Source organism: Neomonachus schauinslandi, chromosome 8 (genome assembly GCF_002201575.2).
Source record: "Neomonachus schauinslandi chromosome 8, ASM220157v2, whole genome shotgun sequence".
Lineage (NCBI taxonomy): Eukaryota > Metazoa > Chordata > Mammalia > Carnivora > Phocidae > Neomonachus > Neomonachus schauinslandi.
The window spans coordinates 116,278,537-116,296,578 of NC_058410.1; the positions used below are offsets into that span (position 1 = coordinate 116,278,537).

The 18,042-nt window shown below is 50.7% G+C and overlaps 1 protein-coding gene across 5 annotated transcripts; it reads right to left on the bottom strand.

Annotated features, from left to right (window-relative positions):
- Nucleotides 1–5,364: 5,364 nt before the first annotated feature.
- On the bottom strand, nucleotides 5,365–17,352 carry BRD2 (bromodomain containing 2). 5 transcript variants are annotated; one of them, XM_021684647.2, is made up of 13 exons: nucleotides 16,906–17,352; nucleotides 13,003–14,313; nucleotides 11,103–11,406; nucleotides 10,362–10,499; nucleotides 9,731–9,869; nucleotides 9,432–9,646; nucleotides 8,964–9,338; nucleotides 8,327–8,455; nucleotides 7,884–8,132; nucleotides 7,511–7,776; nucleotides 6,579–6,883; nucleotides 6,227–6,349; nucleotides 5,365–6,115 (listed from the first exon to the last, which is right to left on the bottom strand). In XM_021684647.2, the coding sequence occupies exons 2-13, from the start codon at nucleotides 13,029–13,031 to the stop codon at nucleotides 5,979–5,981; spliced, it is 2,409 nt and encodes an 802-aa protein (XP_021540322.1). In that variant the 5' UTR covers nucleotides 13,032–14,313; nucleotides 16,906–17,352; the 3' UTR covers nucleotides 5,365–5,978. The 5 variants fall into 5 exon arrangements, with proteins under 5 accessions (XP_021540322.1, XP_021540325.1, XP_044773557.1 ...); XM_021684650.2 differs by lacking the exon at nucleotides 16,906–17,352 and adding an exon at nucleotides 16,288–16,671; XM_044917622.1 differs by lacking the exon at nucleotides 16,906–17,352 and adding an exon at nucleotides 15,288–15,750.
- Nucleotides 17,353–18,042: the final 690 nt, after the last annotated feature.

An 18,042-nucleotide genomic window follows, 5' to 3' on the forward strand; every position in this document is an offset into this window, starting at 1 on the left:
CTTTAACTCAATGCTAGAGGGGCGCCTGTGTGGCTCAGTCGTTAAGACAACCAGTTTTTATGTGATCAGGGTTCTGGGATCGAGCCCCGCATCGGGCTCCCTGCTCGGCCGGGAGCCTGCTTCTCCCTCGCCCACTCCCCCTGCTCGTGTTCCCTCTCTAGCTGTCTCTCTCTCTGTCAAATAAATAAATAAATAAAATCTTAAAAAAAAACCAACCCTCAATTCTAGACACTCCCGCTGGAGTCTGGAGACAGGGGAATGGTTAGATGGGGAGGGCCTAGTGCATAGTTAGAAGCTCAGTGAGGTCCTTTGGAAAGTGTGTGTATGTGTCACAGGGAATGGAAGGAGAGTCAGAAAGGTCTTTATAGTGGAGGTAACCAATTGTTCTTTGAGATTATGTAGGATTTGCTGATGGCGGAAAGGGGATATTCCAGGTGGAGAGGACAGCATGTGCCAAGGCCCAATGGTGCTAACCAGCATGGGAAAATCTGGGAAGACCTATCTTTTGCTCTGAGTTGAGAACAGAGTTCAAGGAAGGGCAAATGAGAAATATAACCTTGTAGAGGTAACAAGGGTGAGATAGAGGCCCTGCAAAGGAATTTAACCTGAAGGGTAATAAAAGCAACATGATCAGATTTCTTTCCTGAAGGATCCCTCTTGCAGCTATGGTCTGGGGGATGGATATGATGGAAATGAGCTTGTGGACAGAAGGCTGGTGAGCGGAGAGTTGTTGCAGTCCAGCCTGACAGGGACACTGAGGGGAGAGAAGTGATGGAGGAAGGCGCAACAGGCCTTGCCAGGTGAACAAAGGGGAGAGTGAGGGGGCGGAATCTAGGCAGATCACCAGGCTCTGGCTCCAATGACTGGCGGAATGACAGTATGTTACTAATCCTGGCCGTGCTACTTATTTATTGTAGAACTGTTCCCGGGTAGCTGTTAGTTTCCTCGTCTATAAAGTATGCTCGGTGCCTAACTCCTGGCATTCTTGGGAGGACTTGCCTGCAAAGGCACTTGTGTCCACTTGTGTCTGGGACAGTAGTGAGTTCTGTATGAGTGCTTGTTGCATGAATAGATAACTCACAGAGGCACATGTGTGGGAAAAGATGGGATCATTTTTGGACAGGTGCTGAGTGCTAGGAGCTCCCGGGACATTGCCATTGGCAGTTGAAAAGAGTCTTGGAACTTTGGAGCAAGGTCTGGACAGGGACAGATTTTATGGGTGGGAATTGCCTCCAGAAGAATGGGTAATGTTGTGCAAAGAAGGAGAAGGGTGCAAAGGAAGGTAACATGGGAGACAACATTTCATGGAAGGCTGAAGTAGAGAGGGGCTGTCTGAAAAGTAAGAGAAGGCAACGCTTCAGAGGTCAAGGGAGATAAGGACCTCTATGTCGTAAGAATTAAGCTCATGTTTCAAGAGTTGAAGTATAGGGAAGTAAGAAGGAAAGAAGAACCAAAAAATGGGAGGGTACACACACAACTACCTGAAATATACAGGAGGAAGTCATGAGTAACATGCTCACCAGGTGGCGCCAAAGACCCTCTGAGACTCAACAAGTGCCTCAACTCCCAGCGGGGCAGGGGAGGAGCCCTTCTCTCCATCAGACAGGTGGCATTCCTTTAGTCAACAAACTACAAATCTTCCACTACTGGAAACCTCTGGGACTCCAAAGGATCCAGAGATATTTACAATTCTGCTCATCCTTGGTAGAATGTATCTACTCTTCACCTACATCGCTGCCTCTCCATTCCAAACCACTCTCCTCACTTGTAGAAACTGCTTTTTTTTTTTTTTTTAATCATGGAGCTTTTATTTTTTTTTAAAGATTTTATTCATTTATTTGACAGAGAGAGAGACAGCAAGAGAGTGAGCACAAGCAGGGGGAGTGGGAGAGGGAGAAGCAGGCTTCCCGCGGAGCAGGGAGCCCGAGGTGGGGCTCGATCCCAGGACCCTGGGGTCATAACCTGAGCTGAAGGCAGACGCTTAACGACTGAGCCACCCAGGCGCCCCTAGAAACTGCTTTCTAAATGATCACTCTTCATCCCTTCTCCATGCTCCACCAACCCAACATGATCCTTCCCACTGCAATTTTTTCAAAAGATGGGTCTCCTAGCATCCCACCAGCCCACAGTATTGGAATTCTGGGGTCATAGTTCCTGGAGCCAGATTGCTGGCTTCGAATCCCACCCACTCACTAGCTGTGCCGCAATTCAGGGCAAGTTCCTTAACCTGTCTGCGCCTCATTTCTTCATCTGTTAAATGGAGATTAGACCTACTTCATGGGACTATAACGAAGACAAAATGAGTTGTTCTCAGTATACTGCTTGGCATAGTAAGTGCTCAATAAATGTGAGCTATAATTAGTCTTTAGGATAAAAATTCAAATCCTTATTGCAGCTAAATGCTCTCCCTGGTCTGGCTCTGCCTTTCTGGCCTTACCTGGAAGCACTCACCCTTTCATTCTTGCTGCTTCAGCACCACTACATTCTGGCCGCTTACCTCCACTATTTTTTTTTCTGCGGGCAATGTTCACACCCCTCCCGCCTGGTTACAGCCCAACATACTTACTTGTCCTTCTGAGATCTGTCAAAAGAGATCTGAGATCTCTCAGATAAGAACCCTCATAAAATCTTTGCCTGTTGTGGGGCTAGAAATACAATTTTTATTAAAAACTGTGATTACCTAATGTCCCCCCCCACCAGCCCCCCCCGCCCCCCCACATAAACTATGGGGGCAGCAAGCTATCTCAGTGCTGGAGATCAGCTAGTGAGATTTTGCAGAGCTCAAACTACTTATGATCCAGGAAAGGGGAAAGCAGCAAAGATGTGACATCACATCAGTTCCCTATCACCATTCCCACATCCCCTTCCCAGCTCTACCACAGTCCCTCTCACTGCTCAGGAAGACCTCTCTCAAGGTTACTTTGGGCAAGATCCAAATAACTCCAATCAAAATAGTCCTGAGGGAATCCAAGAGCAAGGTTGGCAGGGGCTGGGACTGGGATCCACACATTGGCATACAGTAAGGATTAAGTGTCGGGGAAGACCAAGTCATGCCTTTATCTTGGAGACCATCGGCATGGTGTACCACAAGAATTAAGAATTCGGGAGCAGGCTTCATGAGGGCAGGGCTTGTTCTCTAACTTCACCCCCACACCCCCAACTTAACAGAGCTTAGCAGTGTCTAGGTCTATTAACCTAATTTGTTAAAAACTAAAAGACAACCAAAGGGAACTCCGTAAAATGTGACTGAATAAAAAAGCTCCCACAGGAGACAATCGAGGAGCATATATGGCACGAGGAAGAGGCCGTGGAACCCATGGTTTCAAGAGCTGGGAAGAGCTCGGGAGGGATACCCACCGGACTCCTCATTTGTGCCCTGCTAGTCAGGCTACAGGCTGCTTACTCTGGAAGACAGTAATTTCAACCAAGGTAGCTGTAGCACTCTGACTCCTCTATTACCATGTCTAAAGGGTATGGGATGGAGTAAAGCCGGGGCTTGGACCAGTAAATTCAACTAAGCGGAAAAGTTAGATCAAAAGACAGACTGGCCCAAACTAAAGCAAAGGTCAGGGACGACAGCAAGGACTCTGCCAAAAAATTGAGTCTCAGGAAATCCACGTACACTTGAAAATGGCCTGACGTGGCAGAGTGGGAGGTGTAATGCAGGTCCGGAGCCACTCTTTCCATTTCATGCTGTTCTGCAGTCAAGGGGATGAGCTACTCTGCCTTTTCTTACAGCATTTGTCCTCAGTTTATTATAGTTATACTAGATTCTGTAACTAACCCCTTCCCAAACTAATCCAACTCAAACTTATTTTTTGAAATGAGATTTAATCCAGGACATAGACATGCATCTGACTGAAATTATAACATTATTCCTTTTCAGATTTTTGTTCCACCCCCACAACAAAGTCTATAGTATGTCCAAGTTTTCCAATTCTTTTAAAAAAGATTTTGAGAGTGAGAGAGAACAAGTAGGAGTGGCAGAGGCAGAAGCAAACTCCCCACTGAGCAAGGAGCCTGATGAAGGGCTTGTGCCCAGGACCCCAGGATTATGACCTGAGCTGAAGGCAGATGCTTAACTAAGCCACCCAGGTCCCTCCAGATCTTTTCTATCATCCTTCTCAAGAAAATCAGAGCTCGAAGTTCATGATTCACTCCCTGAGCTCTACAATTAAGTTGGGCCAAAAGCCCCATCAGGTCTCTCCTCCCTTTTCAAGCTAAGGGCTTTCCAAAAACCCTACCAAGTAGTTTTCAGCCTGGTTGTAATTACCGTTATCTCCTGAACTTTTGACCAAGACTGCCCAGGCCCCAATTTAATGAGAATTCATAAAGACAGAATCCTGAAATTAGTGTTTTTTTACGAGTTTTACTGGAGCCCTAATAGGTGCTAAGGGTTGAAAAGCCCTGCTAGTCCAAATTCTTGCTTCCAAAATCTTCCATCTGCAAACCCAATTCCACCCTGTACCTTCCTGTTTCTGGCAACATTATTTAGGGCAGAATAGAGCATTTCCTCTGTTAACAATTCCCAGCCCTTATTTCAAAGGTCGTTTTCTACAATGGTCTGATACACTAAGCTAAAATGTCTTATTTTTCTGGCTGGTCCCCAATTCCAGAACCCACATGTCCCAGTTCCCTGAACTATACAGCCCCTCTCTCAGCAAGACAAGGGGTCAAATTTATGGAGGTTAGTTTTTGTGATCTAAAATTTGGCAAAAATTGGATTATGTTGTCAATAAACCGTGCAGGGCTCTGTAAATCTGGACTTTGAGGCCAAAGCTTACAAAAGGAAGCACAACTGCCTTCTCAGGTCAGATTCAGAACACAAAATATACCTGTTGTCCGCCTTCCATCCTTTTCACATCTGGTTTAAGCATTTTCAGAAGACAATCCACACAGGAAAAATCTCAAAACCTATCTTAAGCCTTGAGTCCTAAGCTTAATTAAGGTATCAATGAGCCAGAGGGTTTAACTTTTTCTCTATTTAAACCAGAGCAGGAGTGCCTGGGTAGCTCAGTCAGAAGTGTCCCTTGGTTTTGGCTCAGGTTGTGATCTCAGGGTTGCGAGATCGAGCCCAAGTCAGGTTCCCTGCTCAGCCTCTCCCTCTGCCCCCCTCCACTTATGCGCTCTTTAATAAATAAATCTAAAAAGAATAAAAACAAAACCAGAGCAAACCGTGAACCTGAAGGTTATTTTGAAGGATTCACTTTACAAAGCAGATGAAATTTTTATCACAACAACAGCTTACTGGTTTAAAAACTAAGAAGATAATCCAACTACAAGATAGCTCTTTTCTCACTTCAGGAATATTTTCCTCAAAATTTTATACTATGTTCCTTTTGAAACACTACAAAGCAAACGTTATTAAGGTAACTCAAAATTTGAATAATATTTTCTTTATTTACAAGTTAGAATCGACAAAGACAATCCAGGGGACCAAATGGGGAGATGACTGAAAGCCCCAGGGGCCCCAAATGGAGCGGAAGGAAAAGGGAAAACAGAGTAGAAAAAAAAAGTCAACGTAAAAAAAGAGCTCCCCCTTCTTCCCTCCCCATGGAGGCTGAGGGGACCATGACCCCATTCCCCTCAGCCCTACCTAGCTTAAAATAAATTAGAACAAACCACCTCAAAACAGGGCCTTTACAAGTGAACAGGGCAGCTATGGCCTCAGGAAACCCCGTATCAGGGCCTTTGCCCACTCCCACCCTGTACCCCTGCCCCGCCCCAGTCATTTTGAATGGGGGCTCTATGCCCAAGAGGTCACTCTCAATGGGGCTGGGAACTCAATCTTATTTTGTCCATTTAAGTCCCTCCTTCAGTAAATGTCCCTGCGCCCCTCCCCCCTGCAGAGCCAGCTCTCCTACAGTGGGGGGAGGGGGGATGAGATGAGGAAGTGTCACAGAAAGGGGGGGGGGAAGGGGCAGGGTGGTCTAGGGGTCCGGTCCTGCGGAGCCTCCTGCCCCATCTGGCCTGGCCCCTTAGCCTGAGTCTGAATCACTGGTGTCCGAAGAAGAGGACGATGAAGAGGAGGAGCTGGAATCGGAGCTGGAGCTGGAAGCGCTGAGGCGGGACACTGCTACCTGCTGTGCCGACGAGGACTCGGTTTTCTCACTTGCTGCAGGACAAGGTTGCACGTTAGAATCGTACCAATCTCATCTCCATTTGTCAAGGAAAGAGTCGCGAGAGGTGTGTGTAATGAGTTTGTAGTAGTTTACAGGGTACTCACCTTTCTTGGGGGGCTTTTTGGTGGAATTGAGCTGCCCGCTAACATCCTGTAACCGCTTTTCTAGTTCCCGCTTCTTTTCCAAAGCCAGTTCCTCCTTTGTCTTTCCCACAGGTTTCTTAATGGCTAGAAAAACAAACACTCCAGCTCTCAGACCGCCACAAGCGTAGAGTTTCACTGTACCTTCCTATTTGCCAAGTTCCTTTCTTGACTGGGGAACAGGCACGTCACCCCCCTGCCCTGGGAGCTGACAATCAGGAATGCATTAGACATTCCCTATTATTCTTTTCTAAACTGTCCTCAAAACTACTCGAGGATTGCTGGATTCACGAGGAGAAGATCATGTCATACTCACTATAGGGCTTCCGAGGTTTCTTTCGTAGACAGGAGAGGACGTAGCGCTCAAGCTCTCTAAGCGTGGATGGCTTGAGGGTTTCAAAATCAATCTCAATCTCTTCTGGGTTTGAGTCACGCAAAGAAGGCTCTCTGGCCTGGATTATGTGCACAACTCGACCAAGTTTCTCCCCAGGTAATTTGTTGATGTCCAAACTCAACTGCCGCTTTTCATCATAACTCATGGGTCTGCTTTCTTCCTCCTCCTCTGAATCATAGCCTGTAGGCAGGGCAGGTGGGGCTGTCTTCGCAGCCTTTTTGGGCAGTCTACAGGCAAAATTTTGTCAGTTAGGAAAGCATCACTAACCTCTCCCAACGCTTATTAATCTCAATTTCCTGCCGGAGTAATGCTTCAGTTTTCCCCTAAGGCAAATGGGTAAACCAACTGGAGAGGAGATACTACCAACACTCCTCAGGAAAACAGACCTTCTCACATGCTAAGCACTTACCGTTTATTTTGTGCTTTGAGAACTAGACACTGGTATACGGTCATGAGTCCATCTTTTTGCTCCCTGAAACACTCTAACCCACCCCACCACGGAAAGCAAGACAAACTATAGATTGGTGCAGAGAGAAGGAACAGACAAACTTGGGGACAAATCTGGCTTGCCACTAGTTTCTGTGTAAATAAAGGTTTATTGGAATAGCCCTACCCCTGCTTCCATAAGGTCTATAGCTGCTTTCGTACTACCCCCCCTCCCCCAGAGTTGAGTAACTGAGAGACTCTATAGTTATGTTCTCAAAATCAGTGTTTGCTACCCAGCCAACTACAGAAAACGTTTGCTGACCTCTGGTTTAGAAAAAACTTTACAAGGAGTGGGAGAAACTATTCTCCCCCTGGACATTATAGTAATAGCCAAGTTTGTCTCTGCTTCCTAACCTCTTAGAACTTACTTGGTGCCACTTCCTCCAGAAGGTCCAAAGCCAGGGGGGCCTAGTGTAGCAGTACTGCCACCCCCACTGCCACTTGCTTTCTTGGACTTCTTGGGCTGAGATGGGCGGGGTGCCCGAGGTCCCTTGTCATCTTCATCAACCCCAGCTCGGCCTCGATGCTTCTCTGCCTTCCGTTTCTTCTTTTTCTCTTTTTTTTCTCTCTTCCGCTTTGGCTTAGATATTGGGCCTTGGGACAGGGCAGCCAGTTGTTCATGTACTGCCCGAAGCTGGAGACAAAAGAATCAGATGTATAATGAAAAAAATAAAGTAGAAAAAAAAATGAGAGAAAAAAATTAGGGCATGACTTTACAAAATAAACTAAGTAACAAAATACCTGCTCCTGTAGTTCAGCCAATCTATGAGCCCTTTCTTCCTCAGAGTCAGAGCTTTCACTCTCTTCTTCCTCTTCATCCTCCTCGTCTTCTTCCTCTTCTTCCTCAGAAGAGCTCTCACTGCTGCTTTCCTCGCTGGAGGACTCTGAAGAGGATTTGGCCAACCCAGGTGGCAAGGCAGTAGAGACTGGTAAAGGCCCTGGTTCCAGTGGTTCATCTGGCATCTTGGCATAACGGAACTCAAATACATCCTAGGAAGAAAGACACCCTCTGAACCATGCTAGTCAATAGTGCCCCAATTACACCCAGCCACCTGGTGGTACAGTCCAGCTCCAATTTACAACTGTGCATACTCGGAGAGCCTCACAATAAGGCGGTATAGCAAAGGACAAAAATCGCTCTCCCCAGACCCATTTGTTCTTCAAATTCCAACTGTGACACTCACCTGTAGCTTTCGTGCCATGGCCACAACATCGTGGTCTGGGGGATTGTACTTATAGCAGTTGGAGAACATAAGCCGCACATCAGCAGCAAACTCCTGTGCATCCCGGTAATCACGATTCTCCATCTTCCGCTGCAGAAGGAGGCAGCATCAGAAGCTGCACAGGCAGGGAGACGCACCTTTCCCTGCCAACCCCAGACACCGCAAGAATAGCCCTCTCTTGAGAGCACAGTAGGGATGACCTTAAAGATCTATGCCCTGGAGTTCAAGTTTGAAGTCAAAGGAATTTGGGTGGGTTGAAGAAATATCTACGTCTAGAAAAAAAAACCATTTCTAAGTGACAGGGGTGGGTGGCCTCTGACTATCCTTCCAACCCCTTAACTCCCTAACTCAATAAGTAGAACTTAAACATACATGAGTAGTATTGCTCTGAAAACAAAACTCACCATATAGTTTCAAACTCCAAGAAATACATATTCAATTATCAAGTACTTAACCTCTTGTCCCATTACCATTTTGTAAAAATAAAATACCAAGAATCAAGATTGCCGTGTGCCCATAAAAAGTGACTGATCCGTTTTATTGAACCCAAAGTTCCAATCACTGCCTGAGCATCCCATCTGCCCCATGCAGTGGGTACCTTGACAGTGCTGAGGTCCATGGGGTGCTTAATGATGTCATGGTAGTCATGCAGGCCAAGAGCAGAAGCGTCCACTGGTTTATAAAAAGGCCAGGCATAGGCAGCATGCTTCTTAGAGAGCAACTCTTTCAAAATGCCATTGCAATGTTTTAACTGTTCTGACAACTTTCCTTTCTTGGAGCTCTGGTGTTGTTGCTGAGAGTCAGGCAAGTCTTTGCGTGGGGGCTTGATGGGGCGGCCACTCTCTCTACGCATAGGAGGAAGACGTGCTGCCTTGGGCTCAAGACTCCCAGGGGGGCTAGCTGGGGAACCGGGAGCCAGGATGGCCGTAGGGGTAGGTGTGGTAGTATCTGCTTTCCGCTTTACGCCTTTTTTCTGCAGAGAAAAACAAGATGTGAGCCTTTTAGGGTCCACCTCATCCAAGACCTTGCCCTTCCTGCTGCCCAAAAGAAATCCACAGATCCGTACCTTCGTAAGGGGCTGGGCTGGGGGAGCTGCAGACACAGCAAGGAGCGGGGGTCCAGCAGAGTGTAAGGACTTGAGAAGGGGAGAAGAGATGACTGACGGGTGGGGAATGTTGAGGACAGTGGTAGGTATCTCAGGTGGTGGAGTATACAGGGCTGTGTGAGACACAGAAGAAACTGCAGGCACCTGATGGGCACTGGTGATGCTGCCCTGGAGTGCTGGAAAAAAGGAAAGGAAAAAAAAAATTAGTTCTACTATCTTCCCCATCTTGTCTCCATTAGGAAAACTACCACTCTTCCTACCTGCCAATTTGGCCCCCTTCTTGTGGCTATTCTTAGGGATGGTCACCACAAGCTCTTGTTCCTCTTGTGGCATTGATGCCACTTTCTGTAGGAAGATCTTTTCCAACGTTTGTGCCATCAGGACAATATCATCAGTGGGCTACAGAAAACACAAACAAGAAGATTCAAACGCCAGTTAATGGAAGACAAACCATTTTTCTGAGGAATTCCTACCCCAAGTATCACCACAGCCCCTCAGACAACTTTGTCATCAAGAACTGAATATTACCTATACTAGGCCGCTTATTTCCACGTCCTACCCTACTGTCCCTCAAAATCAGTAGAAAAAAAAGTTCAAAAGTAAGGGAATGAGACTGTCAAGGAGAATACATTCTGCTCTACTCAGCCCTCTAGAGAGTTCTCTTGAGAAACAGGGCCACCATCCCCAAGTATGTAAATGTTCTACTTAAATAACCTTTAACTCCAGATCTCTAAAGCCACATCACTGTGAGTGGTATCCTTTGGAGCTCAGATTTTCTGGATCCTACCCACTTTGAGAACACCTTCAAACATCATACCAACAAAATATCTAGCAGTAACAGAAGCACAGTCTTCCTCCATCTACTAATGAACACCCATTAAAAAAACTCACCTTGTTGTAGATATAACAATTGGTAAACATAGTGTTGAAATCCTGCATACACTCTGAGGCAGCCCAATAATAGTTGTTTTCAAGTCTCCTCTTAATAGTACCCATGTCCATAGGCTGTTTTATAATCTTGTGATAATCCTAAAAAAATAAATGCTAGGATCAGAGCCACTAAAAAATAAATGCCAGTTTTCCTAAACTACTGACCCCAGCAAACACACGCACATACACACCCCCTACGCATCAGAATATGTAGTCCCCTACACTGCGGCCCCAGTTAAACTAAGGACAGAAAAAAAAATGGAATGGGATTCTTAACACCCGTTAGGAGGCCCCTAGTGCCTTTCTCTAACCACCCACCTCCCACCCACTCTGAATATTTCCCATCCTGTGACATTACCTCTGGGATTGGCTATCCATGGGCTGCATGAGGGAGAGGAAGAAGCTAAGAATTTTGGCCACCGTGGTCCTCTCCCAACCTGGGGTGGGAATCTGTAAAATGGAGCCAGGGCACAAAAGTTAAGGAAGGACACATGGAGGGCACAATGAGAGATGCCAAGATAGCAAGCGGTTGGATCAATAATCACAAAGGACCAAGAATCCAGACACCTGGTGGCTATCTGCCCTATAGGGGAGGGATGGGAAGTCCCTAGGGGCCGCAGCACCTATACTAAGCAGCCCACCTCCACTCACACACTTTCTTTTCCATTCCCAATACCTCCCCACTCCAATATCCCTACTCACCGGCAGACCCAGTTTGACGGCATCCACAGGCTGCCTGAAGGGCCACGCAAACTGATGTTTCCACAGAGCCTTCATCACCACCTTGTGCAGGTATTGCAGCTGGTTGGTAACCCGTCCTGGCTTTTTGGGATTGGACACCTCCGGGGGTGGTGGGTTGGCAGGGGTCAGTTGTAAAGCTGGCACTGAAGCCATTGTGGGGCTCTCAAATCCCTCATACAACAGAGAGGGCTTTCGAATCCTTTTCCCTGGCGCTGCTGCCTCTGGGCCCAGCCCCAGTAACCCTGCATTCCCCTCCCCAGGGAGCCTGTGAAATGGGAAACATAATTAGATGTGGTAATTTCATGAAAATCAGTACTGCCACTCACACTACATACCCAATAAATCCAGACTTGGAAGTCAGTAAGAGATAATCAAGCTTGTAAGTCAACCAGTATCCAATCTGTGGAGCTTTGTTCTTGCGCCCCCCTCCCGCTTTTTGTTTCCCTATTTTTAGTACACCTATCCAGATCCCACCTTCTAGACTCTAATAAGCTCTTATCATCTGTAGTTCCCTTTAAAAAAAATACAAAGTCCCAAGATGGTTTCTCATAAAGCATAGCATAGAATCTAAGAACCACAAGCTTCACAGGATAGGACTTAAGCAAAATGGGTGGAGCAGAGAAGCTCAAACCCCAAGCTTCTTCCTCACTAGGGGCTAGGTGGTTGCCATGGTGGTTGAGCCTTGAGGGAAGCCACTGAAAAGAGGAAGGGAACAAAATAAGGGAGCAAATTTCATAGAATGCTGATGAGACACCTAAAAATCCAACTGGGCACAAGAGAACACAACACTATCCTCCCCACAAGCTCTGCTTAATTTAAAGCAGAGAATGAATCAGAAATCTAACGGAAAACCTTACCAACTTAAAAAAAATTTTTAAACAAGGGGGCATTTGTCTGACTTCACAGCTGGAACAACCCAGATGCCAAACCCCAGAAATTAATCGAATTCGTCTCCTTCCTCCAAAGGACTCAAAAATAAAGCTGGCCCAGTCCCCAGTCAAGGTCAGCAAGTTCCAGCCGAATAGTGACAGACCACCCCCGACACCGCCAAAAAAATATTAACGGCTCCCACTCTAGCACCAGACTCTTGAAATCAATGGCCAAGACTGGCTCAAACTTCTATTCTCTCTGGTACTCCTCAGGACCAGGTGTTTCCAGGGCCTAAGACTACAGACACTACACGGAAATCTCATTGTTTACATCCGCAGAGCTGGACTAAAAATCCTTAGCTCCACCCTCCTGCCCAGAATGAAACTCTCAAAGGTATCAAAAACCACCCTCCAAACAAAACGCAGGCAAAGCCAACACAAAACTGATTCTGTCATTGAAAGACAAGCAAAGATTTAATGATCTAGGCTGGACACACGAACCCACAGGCTAAAAGTAATCCGTCTACCCTACTCTGGGAATCTCCGTAACCAGTCTGAGGCTCCTCTATCACCATAGCAACACTATAAGGTGCTAGATGTAGCCACGAAACACCCTAAAAGACCCATGACAGACCGCTGCTAGACACCAGACCCACCACCCACAGGACCGGCTACCCACTCAATGTCGTCTTTTCCCATTACACTCCGCCGCCAACCCAGCTCTGTCCGACTAGATTTAAGACTGGACCACGGCGGGAAAAGTAACGCATAAACTGACAACCTGTACTCCCTCCATACGCAGTATCTGGCCCTCTACCACCGTTCCAAAACCGTCACCCAACCCCCTCCGCGAGCCCCCGAGAGCCAACAGTCGCGCCGCGGAACAGCAACGCGCCCGAATCGGTTCTGTCCTCCCTCGGAACCCGACGCCCCACATCCCCGTGCCATAGTCCCCAACGTCTCCTTCCCACACGCGGATCGCGGGGACGTACTTGCTGTGGGGAGTCACGTTTTGCAGCATCTTGACCACGGGGAACCGGCGCTGCCCTCAGCCGCGGAAAGTCCGGGTGGCCTCGGTTCCCCTTACCTTCCGGTCCAGCATAACCCGGGGAGTCGGGGAGGGATGGAGGAACGCTGCCCTTGGCCCTCCAGGCGACAACACCCCCGCCGGGCCGGCACGAAAGCAATCTTCTCCGCGGCTTCTCGGAGAGCTCCCAGCAGCTTGGCGCGCTCCGCGGGAGGCGGACAGCGAGAAAATGGCGGCGGCCTCAGCAGAGGCGGGCGAGCGAGGGGGGACGGACTCCTCAAACACTAGGACGGCCCCCAATCCCGGACACCGTCGTCAATACTGCCCGCTGTTGATCTGCAAGGATCCCCTCTTCCTGTTGGGACTGCCCGCAGCGGACGAGGTCCCGTTTCGATCTCGGATGGAGGCGGATGAACACGCAAAGTGGTTTAGGGAGCCGCCGCCTCCATCTTTGAAATCCTCTTGAGGGCGGAGTAGAGGGGGTTGACAGACTCCGACAACTGGGCGGGGCCCGAAAAAGGGGAGCGTCGGGGGCTTCTATGGGGTCTGTACTGTCCGCCGGGACCGGTCATAGGCCGAGACGAAGGCCATTTCCAAACGGATGGACGTGGATTGCAATGGCGGCCCCCGACGACTCGAAGACTATCAGTAGGCAGAATCCTCCAGCTCGTTCTAGAGGTTGCTCCACTCCAGCGCGAAATGGCGCCGCCGAGCCCCGCGCCAGCCCTTTATATATAGGCAGGGAGGCGGAGCCTCGCCGCTCATGCGCGCCACCGTGCTCGAGATTTCCCCCACCCCCTCCGCGCGCGCACTCTCGCTCACGCGCGTGAAGAAGCAGAGTCGAAAGGGGAGGAACAGCTCTCCGCGGGAGCGTTTTCTATTGGTTGGCTGGAGCAATGACGTCATAAGCTTCATTTCCAAGGTGTCAGTCACTAGGCAGAAGAGTGCCGCATAGACCCATAGGGAACCGGCAACCCGCCACATCTCTGAGCCAATTGGCTGCGCTGTGGTTCGGCGACTCCAGGGAAAGAGGTTGGCATGGGTGCAGCACCCTCTCCCCGCCTCCCCTTCCAACAAAGTCTTCCCAGACGTCCAAGACCGGTGCGACCGGCGACTGCCAAGCTCGGGCAGGTCGTGCCATTCGTAGCTCCTCCACTGGCCACACCGACAGGACAGGAGGGGGCCGCGTGGGCGTAGCCGGCCTGGGCCCGCCAGGGTGTGGCCGCAGGACGCCTGGCGGGTTGTTCTCGGCAGAGAGGCCGCTGCAGTGAAGAATCTGAAATGAGGAAGAAGACGCCATCTCAGAAGCCGCGGCCTGCTACTCTAGCAGATAACTAAGGGCTCTCGAACGTAGCCATGGAGGGATCTAACGTTCCCATACTCCACAATCAAAAATACAGGCTTGCCGCAGTCTTAAAATCCTCCCCGTCTTTCCCCAGGTCAAATAATCGGAAGACAAAGGCAAAACTCAGAATCAGTGCGCTCCCAAAGGCTTACCAACAAGACAAACCAAATCTAGGATACGTTCCCAAAACTTGCGCCCAAGCACCTCTGCAATCCCTCCCTGCTCATACCTTCAGTTACCCATAAAGTATCTGCCTGGTCGACAAAATCCCGGCAGCCCTGAAGTGGGAGCAAAATCTCCACAAACATACCCATATTCTCTATAAAATGAAACCCACCTCCTCCCCAAACTTCATTCCGGTGTCTGGCTCAGAGCGGAAAAAACAAGTCCTGCGAGGGGCGAATCAGGGTGAACACCCTCCTCCTCCTGGCAAGCTCAGACCTTTCCCCAAGCTCCTGGCCCTCCCCCATCCAGAGGGCAGGCCCGAAACCCCCTCTTAAGGTCCCTCCGCCACGGGGGCGACAGGGCCCCCCCACCCCCCCACCAGGGTCCGGAGTCCTCCCCACGGAGCGGCTGGTCCATCGGTCAGCGCCAGGGAGGAGGGCGAGCGGAGGAGGCGGCGGCTGCAGCTCAGACTAGCCCTCCCCCTCCTTCTCTCCCCTTCTCCCCTCCCCCCGGGCCGTCCGCCTCCGAGGAGGGGCAGGAGCCATTTTGGGAGCTCAGTCTCGCCCCCTCCCCCAACCTACTCACTAAGTCTTCCCCACGATGTTGCTACCTGACTAGGGTTAGACTATGTATGAGTAAAGACACAGAATACCAGGCCAGGATCTCTCAAGCCATCTCTGAGCCCACGCCCCACCCCGCCCCTCGTCTCCTGATGCGGGAGTGAAAGAATTATCCCCAACCTGGGCTTTAGCGGGAGGTCTCCCTTTCCATCTCCCCTTCTCTGGACACCAAGACAAAAAACAGACTGCATAGCTGAGAAAGAAATTAATGTACATCAACGAACGTAAGAGCCCCCCCCCTCCCCGAAAGGCTCGTGAGGGCCTAGGTCCTTGCGCTCCAACCACCTCACCCTCCCTCCTTTCGTAGTAATTCTTGAGCCCTAACCTCGGTTACTGCGTCTAAAATGGCCGCCAATCTCACGTCTTCTCCACCACCCGAGTCGGGCAAACCCTGCGGGGGGAAGTGCACACCGGGAAGAAAGCCTCTTCCCCTGTTACTACCGCCCTCCCCCACGCAGGGATCAGGCTTCGGCCCCAAAAGTACATGCGGGCTGGCGCGGGTGGCTGCAGCACGGCGGGCAATGACACAGCAACTTTGCGGAGGCCTTCTCCCCTCCCCCCATCCCCTCCCCCTAGTGGCCCAGCCTCCTAAATCTGCAGTTCTCCGCCCGAGGCCTCGCAAGGTTGCAGAGGCCCATTAGGGGGCCGGCCAGGAAGAAAAATTTAGGAGGTCGCGAAAACGCTGGGTCTTCGAAAGCGAAAGGGCAGCCAGACCTTACTCTGGCTTACTTTCCTGCATTCCGGAAAATCACTGCTCCCTACGCCCTCCCAAACCTCCCTTCCCCCATGAGTCACAGGGGAAGCTAACAGCTAGTCAGGAATTTGGAAAAGTAACTCTTCCCTCCTTTCCGTTCCCTCCCCCGCAGTACACAAGGAAAGAACTGTTCAGGAATGGGGGAGGGGATGAAGAAGGCAAAAGACGCCACCCTGGAGAAACCCGAAACCCTGTGAGCTGTGAAATCATTCCAGATCCTAAGCCTCACTCCCTCCTGTCTCAGACCACGCTTTCTACAGCCCTCCCAGCACCCACCTTGGGCTTGGTTTCTGCTCCCAAGCGAACCCCAAGCTTTCAGCCTGTAAGCCCTCCCCAGCCTGGGGTAACACATGCTAAGACCCCCACCGAGGCAACGAAGGTTTGTACAGAAGGCTCCACAGGCCGTGTCCACGTGAATGCACACAAATTCGATAAGCGATTCGAAGCGTAACCTCCAGCATGCCATGTGATGACTGCGAGCTTCCTACCGCTGACACAAAAGCACAGAAATGCTCCTTCCAGAGTCTCTGGGGAGAAAGGGAGTGGGCGCCCGGGAACAATCTCAGTTCACAACCTGGGTTGCCCACTCACATCCAAGAGTAGGAAATACAGACACCACTCCCACTCCTCAGCCCACTGGGTCACCCCTCCCTCCGGCCGCCAAAAGGAAACCTCACCTGGCTCCGGACTCCTCTACCCCCAGGGGACGAATGGAATGGGGGCACACACCGCCCCCACGCCCCTTTGCCCTCCAATTGGTATGGAGGCATGAGGTTGGCCATTCCCCTCCCCCATCTGAGGGGCCCTCTCCCGCTCGCCCCCCCCCACGCTCCCATTGGCTGTAAACTGTTTGAAGGACAAACCCTCCCACCCTCAGGTTCTTCTCTGAACCCCAAGAATTTCGCCCCTCCCCGGACTCCCCACCATTGCTTAAGCATTTAAGTGACTAGCAACATCCCCGCCCCCCCAAGGGCCCCTTCTCACCTGGAACCTGGAATCTTCCGGGGGGGGAGCCAACGTTCCCCTCGGCTTGGTGCGGGGGGAGGGGGGAAGAGGATGTTATCCGGGGTGTCACCCCCCCGGGAAACTGAAGCTATGTTGGGGGAGGGGGCGTAACCCCCAGCCCCTCCCTTCCCGAGCGAGCTGGGGGGGTGGGGAGATCGTCGGGGCCGCGCCGCCACGTCAGCAACACCCAGATTGGCTGACCCGGGTCACGTGGCAGCCGCCCCCTCCCCCCCCTCCACGAGGACCAGTTTTCCAAAGGTTTCTGGGGGTCGTGCAAGCGGCCAAGGAGGCCGCACGGTCCTGGCCTATCTCCAAAGACCCAGGGCGCTTTAATGCCGCTGCTTCTCCATAACCCCGGCTTCCTATCCTGCTGTCGTCGACCCTGTCCCCCCCACTAGCCTCTCCGTACGGGTTCAGCATGGCTGCCGCTGCCCGAGAACGTGCACTGCGCAAGCGCAAGGGTGCGATCAGTTGGGGGAGGGGAAAGGAGCGCCGGAGCCCGCGGGGAGAGCAGCAGAGCGCATGCGTCTGGAGGCACCGCCGCTCTCTCGCTAGTCCTGGGAGCGCGCGCAGTGGGTGGGACGGAAGCGGGCGCGGCGCGCAGATCTCTTGCCTTAGCGGCCCCTCCCTTAGTACCAGCCGCCGTGCCGGGCGTCCCGGGGCGGCTTGGTTTGGTTCCTTTTACTCAGGTGTAGAGTGCCGCTTAGTTCGTCCTGGACGGAGTCCGGCGGAAACGCGCCCCACCAAGTTGTTGGCAGTGAAGGAGCGTGGGGCCTGGACCCGGAGATGTGAGGGCTTGCAGGGTGGGGTCCTTCCCCGGGCCTAATATAGTTCGACCAGGGGAAAGGGAGTTTACATCCTTGGTGCCTCCAGCGGGAAATGAGCTGCGGACTGTCGATGTGGGCGTTTTGTTCGGCATCTTTGTCTTAGGCAGCTTTACAGCCTCTTATTTCTCCTGAACCTACCTAGACTTCGTCGCTTCACTGAGGCCTCTCAGCCTCGACTCCTTGCCTTCCACAAAACTTACCTTCCTTCTGATCACTTTCACTTTTTACTGAACTCATGCTCTACCATTTCAGTTAAAACTCCTACTTTTTCCTAAGGCTTTGCCCTCTA

Bases quoted from the DNA above. Each gene is read 5' to 3' on its own strand.
- BRD2 (XM_021684647.2), bottom strand. From the start codon at position 13,031: ATGCTGCAAAACGTGACTCCCCACAGCAA. The intron at 9,870-10,361 runs GTGAGTTTTTTT...TGTTTTCTGTAG, and splicing joins ATTGTTATATCTACAACAAG to CCCACTGATGATATTGTCCT. The intron at 9,647-9,730 runs GTAGGAAGAGTG...CCTTTTTTCCAG, and splicing joins GAAGGGGGCCAAATTGGCAG to CACTCCAGGGCAGCATCACC.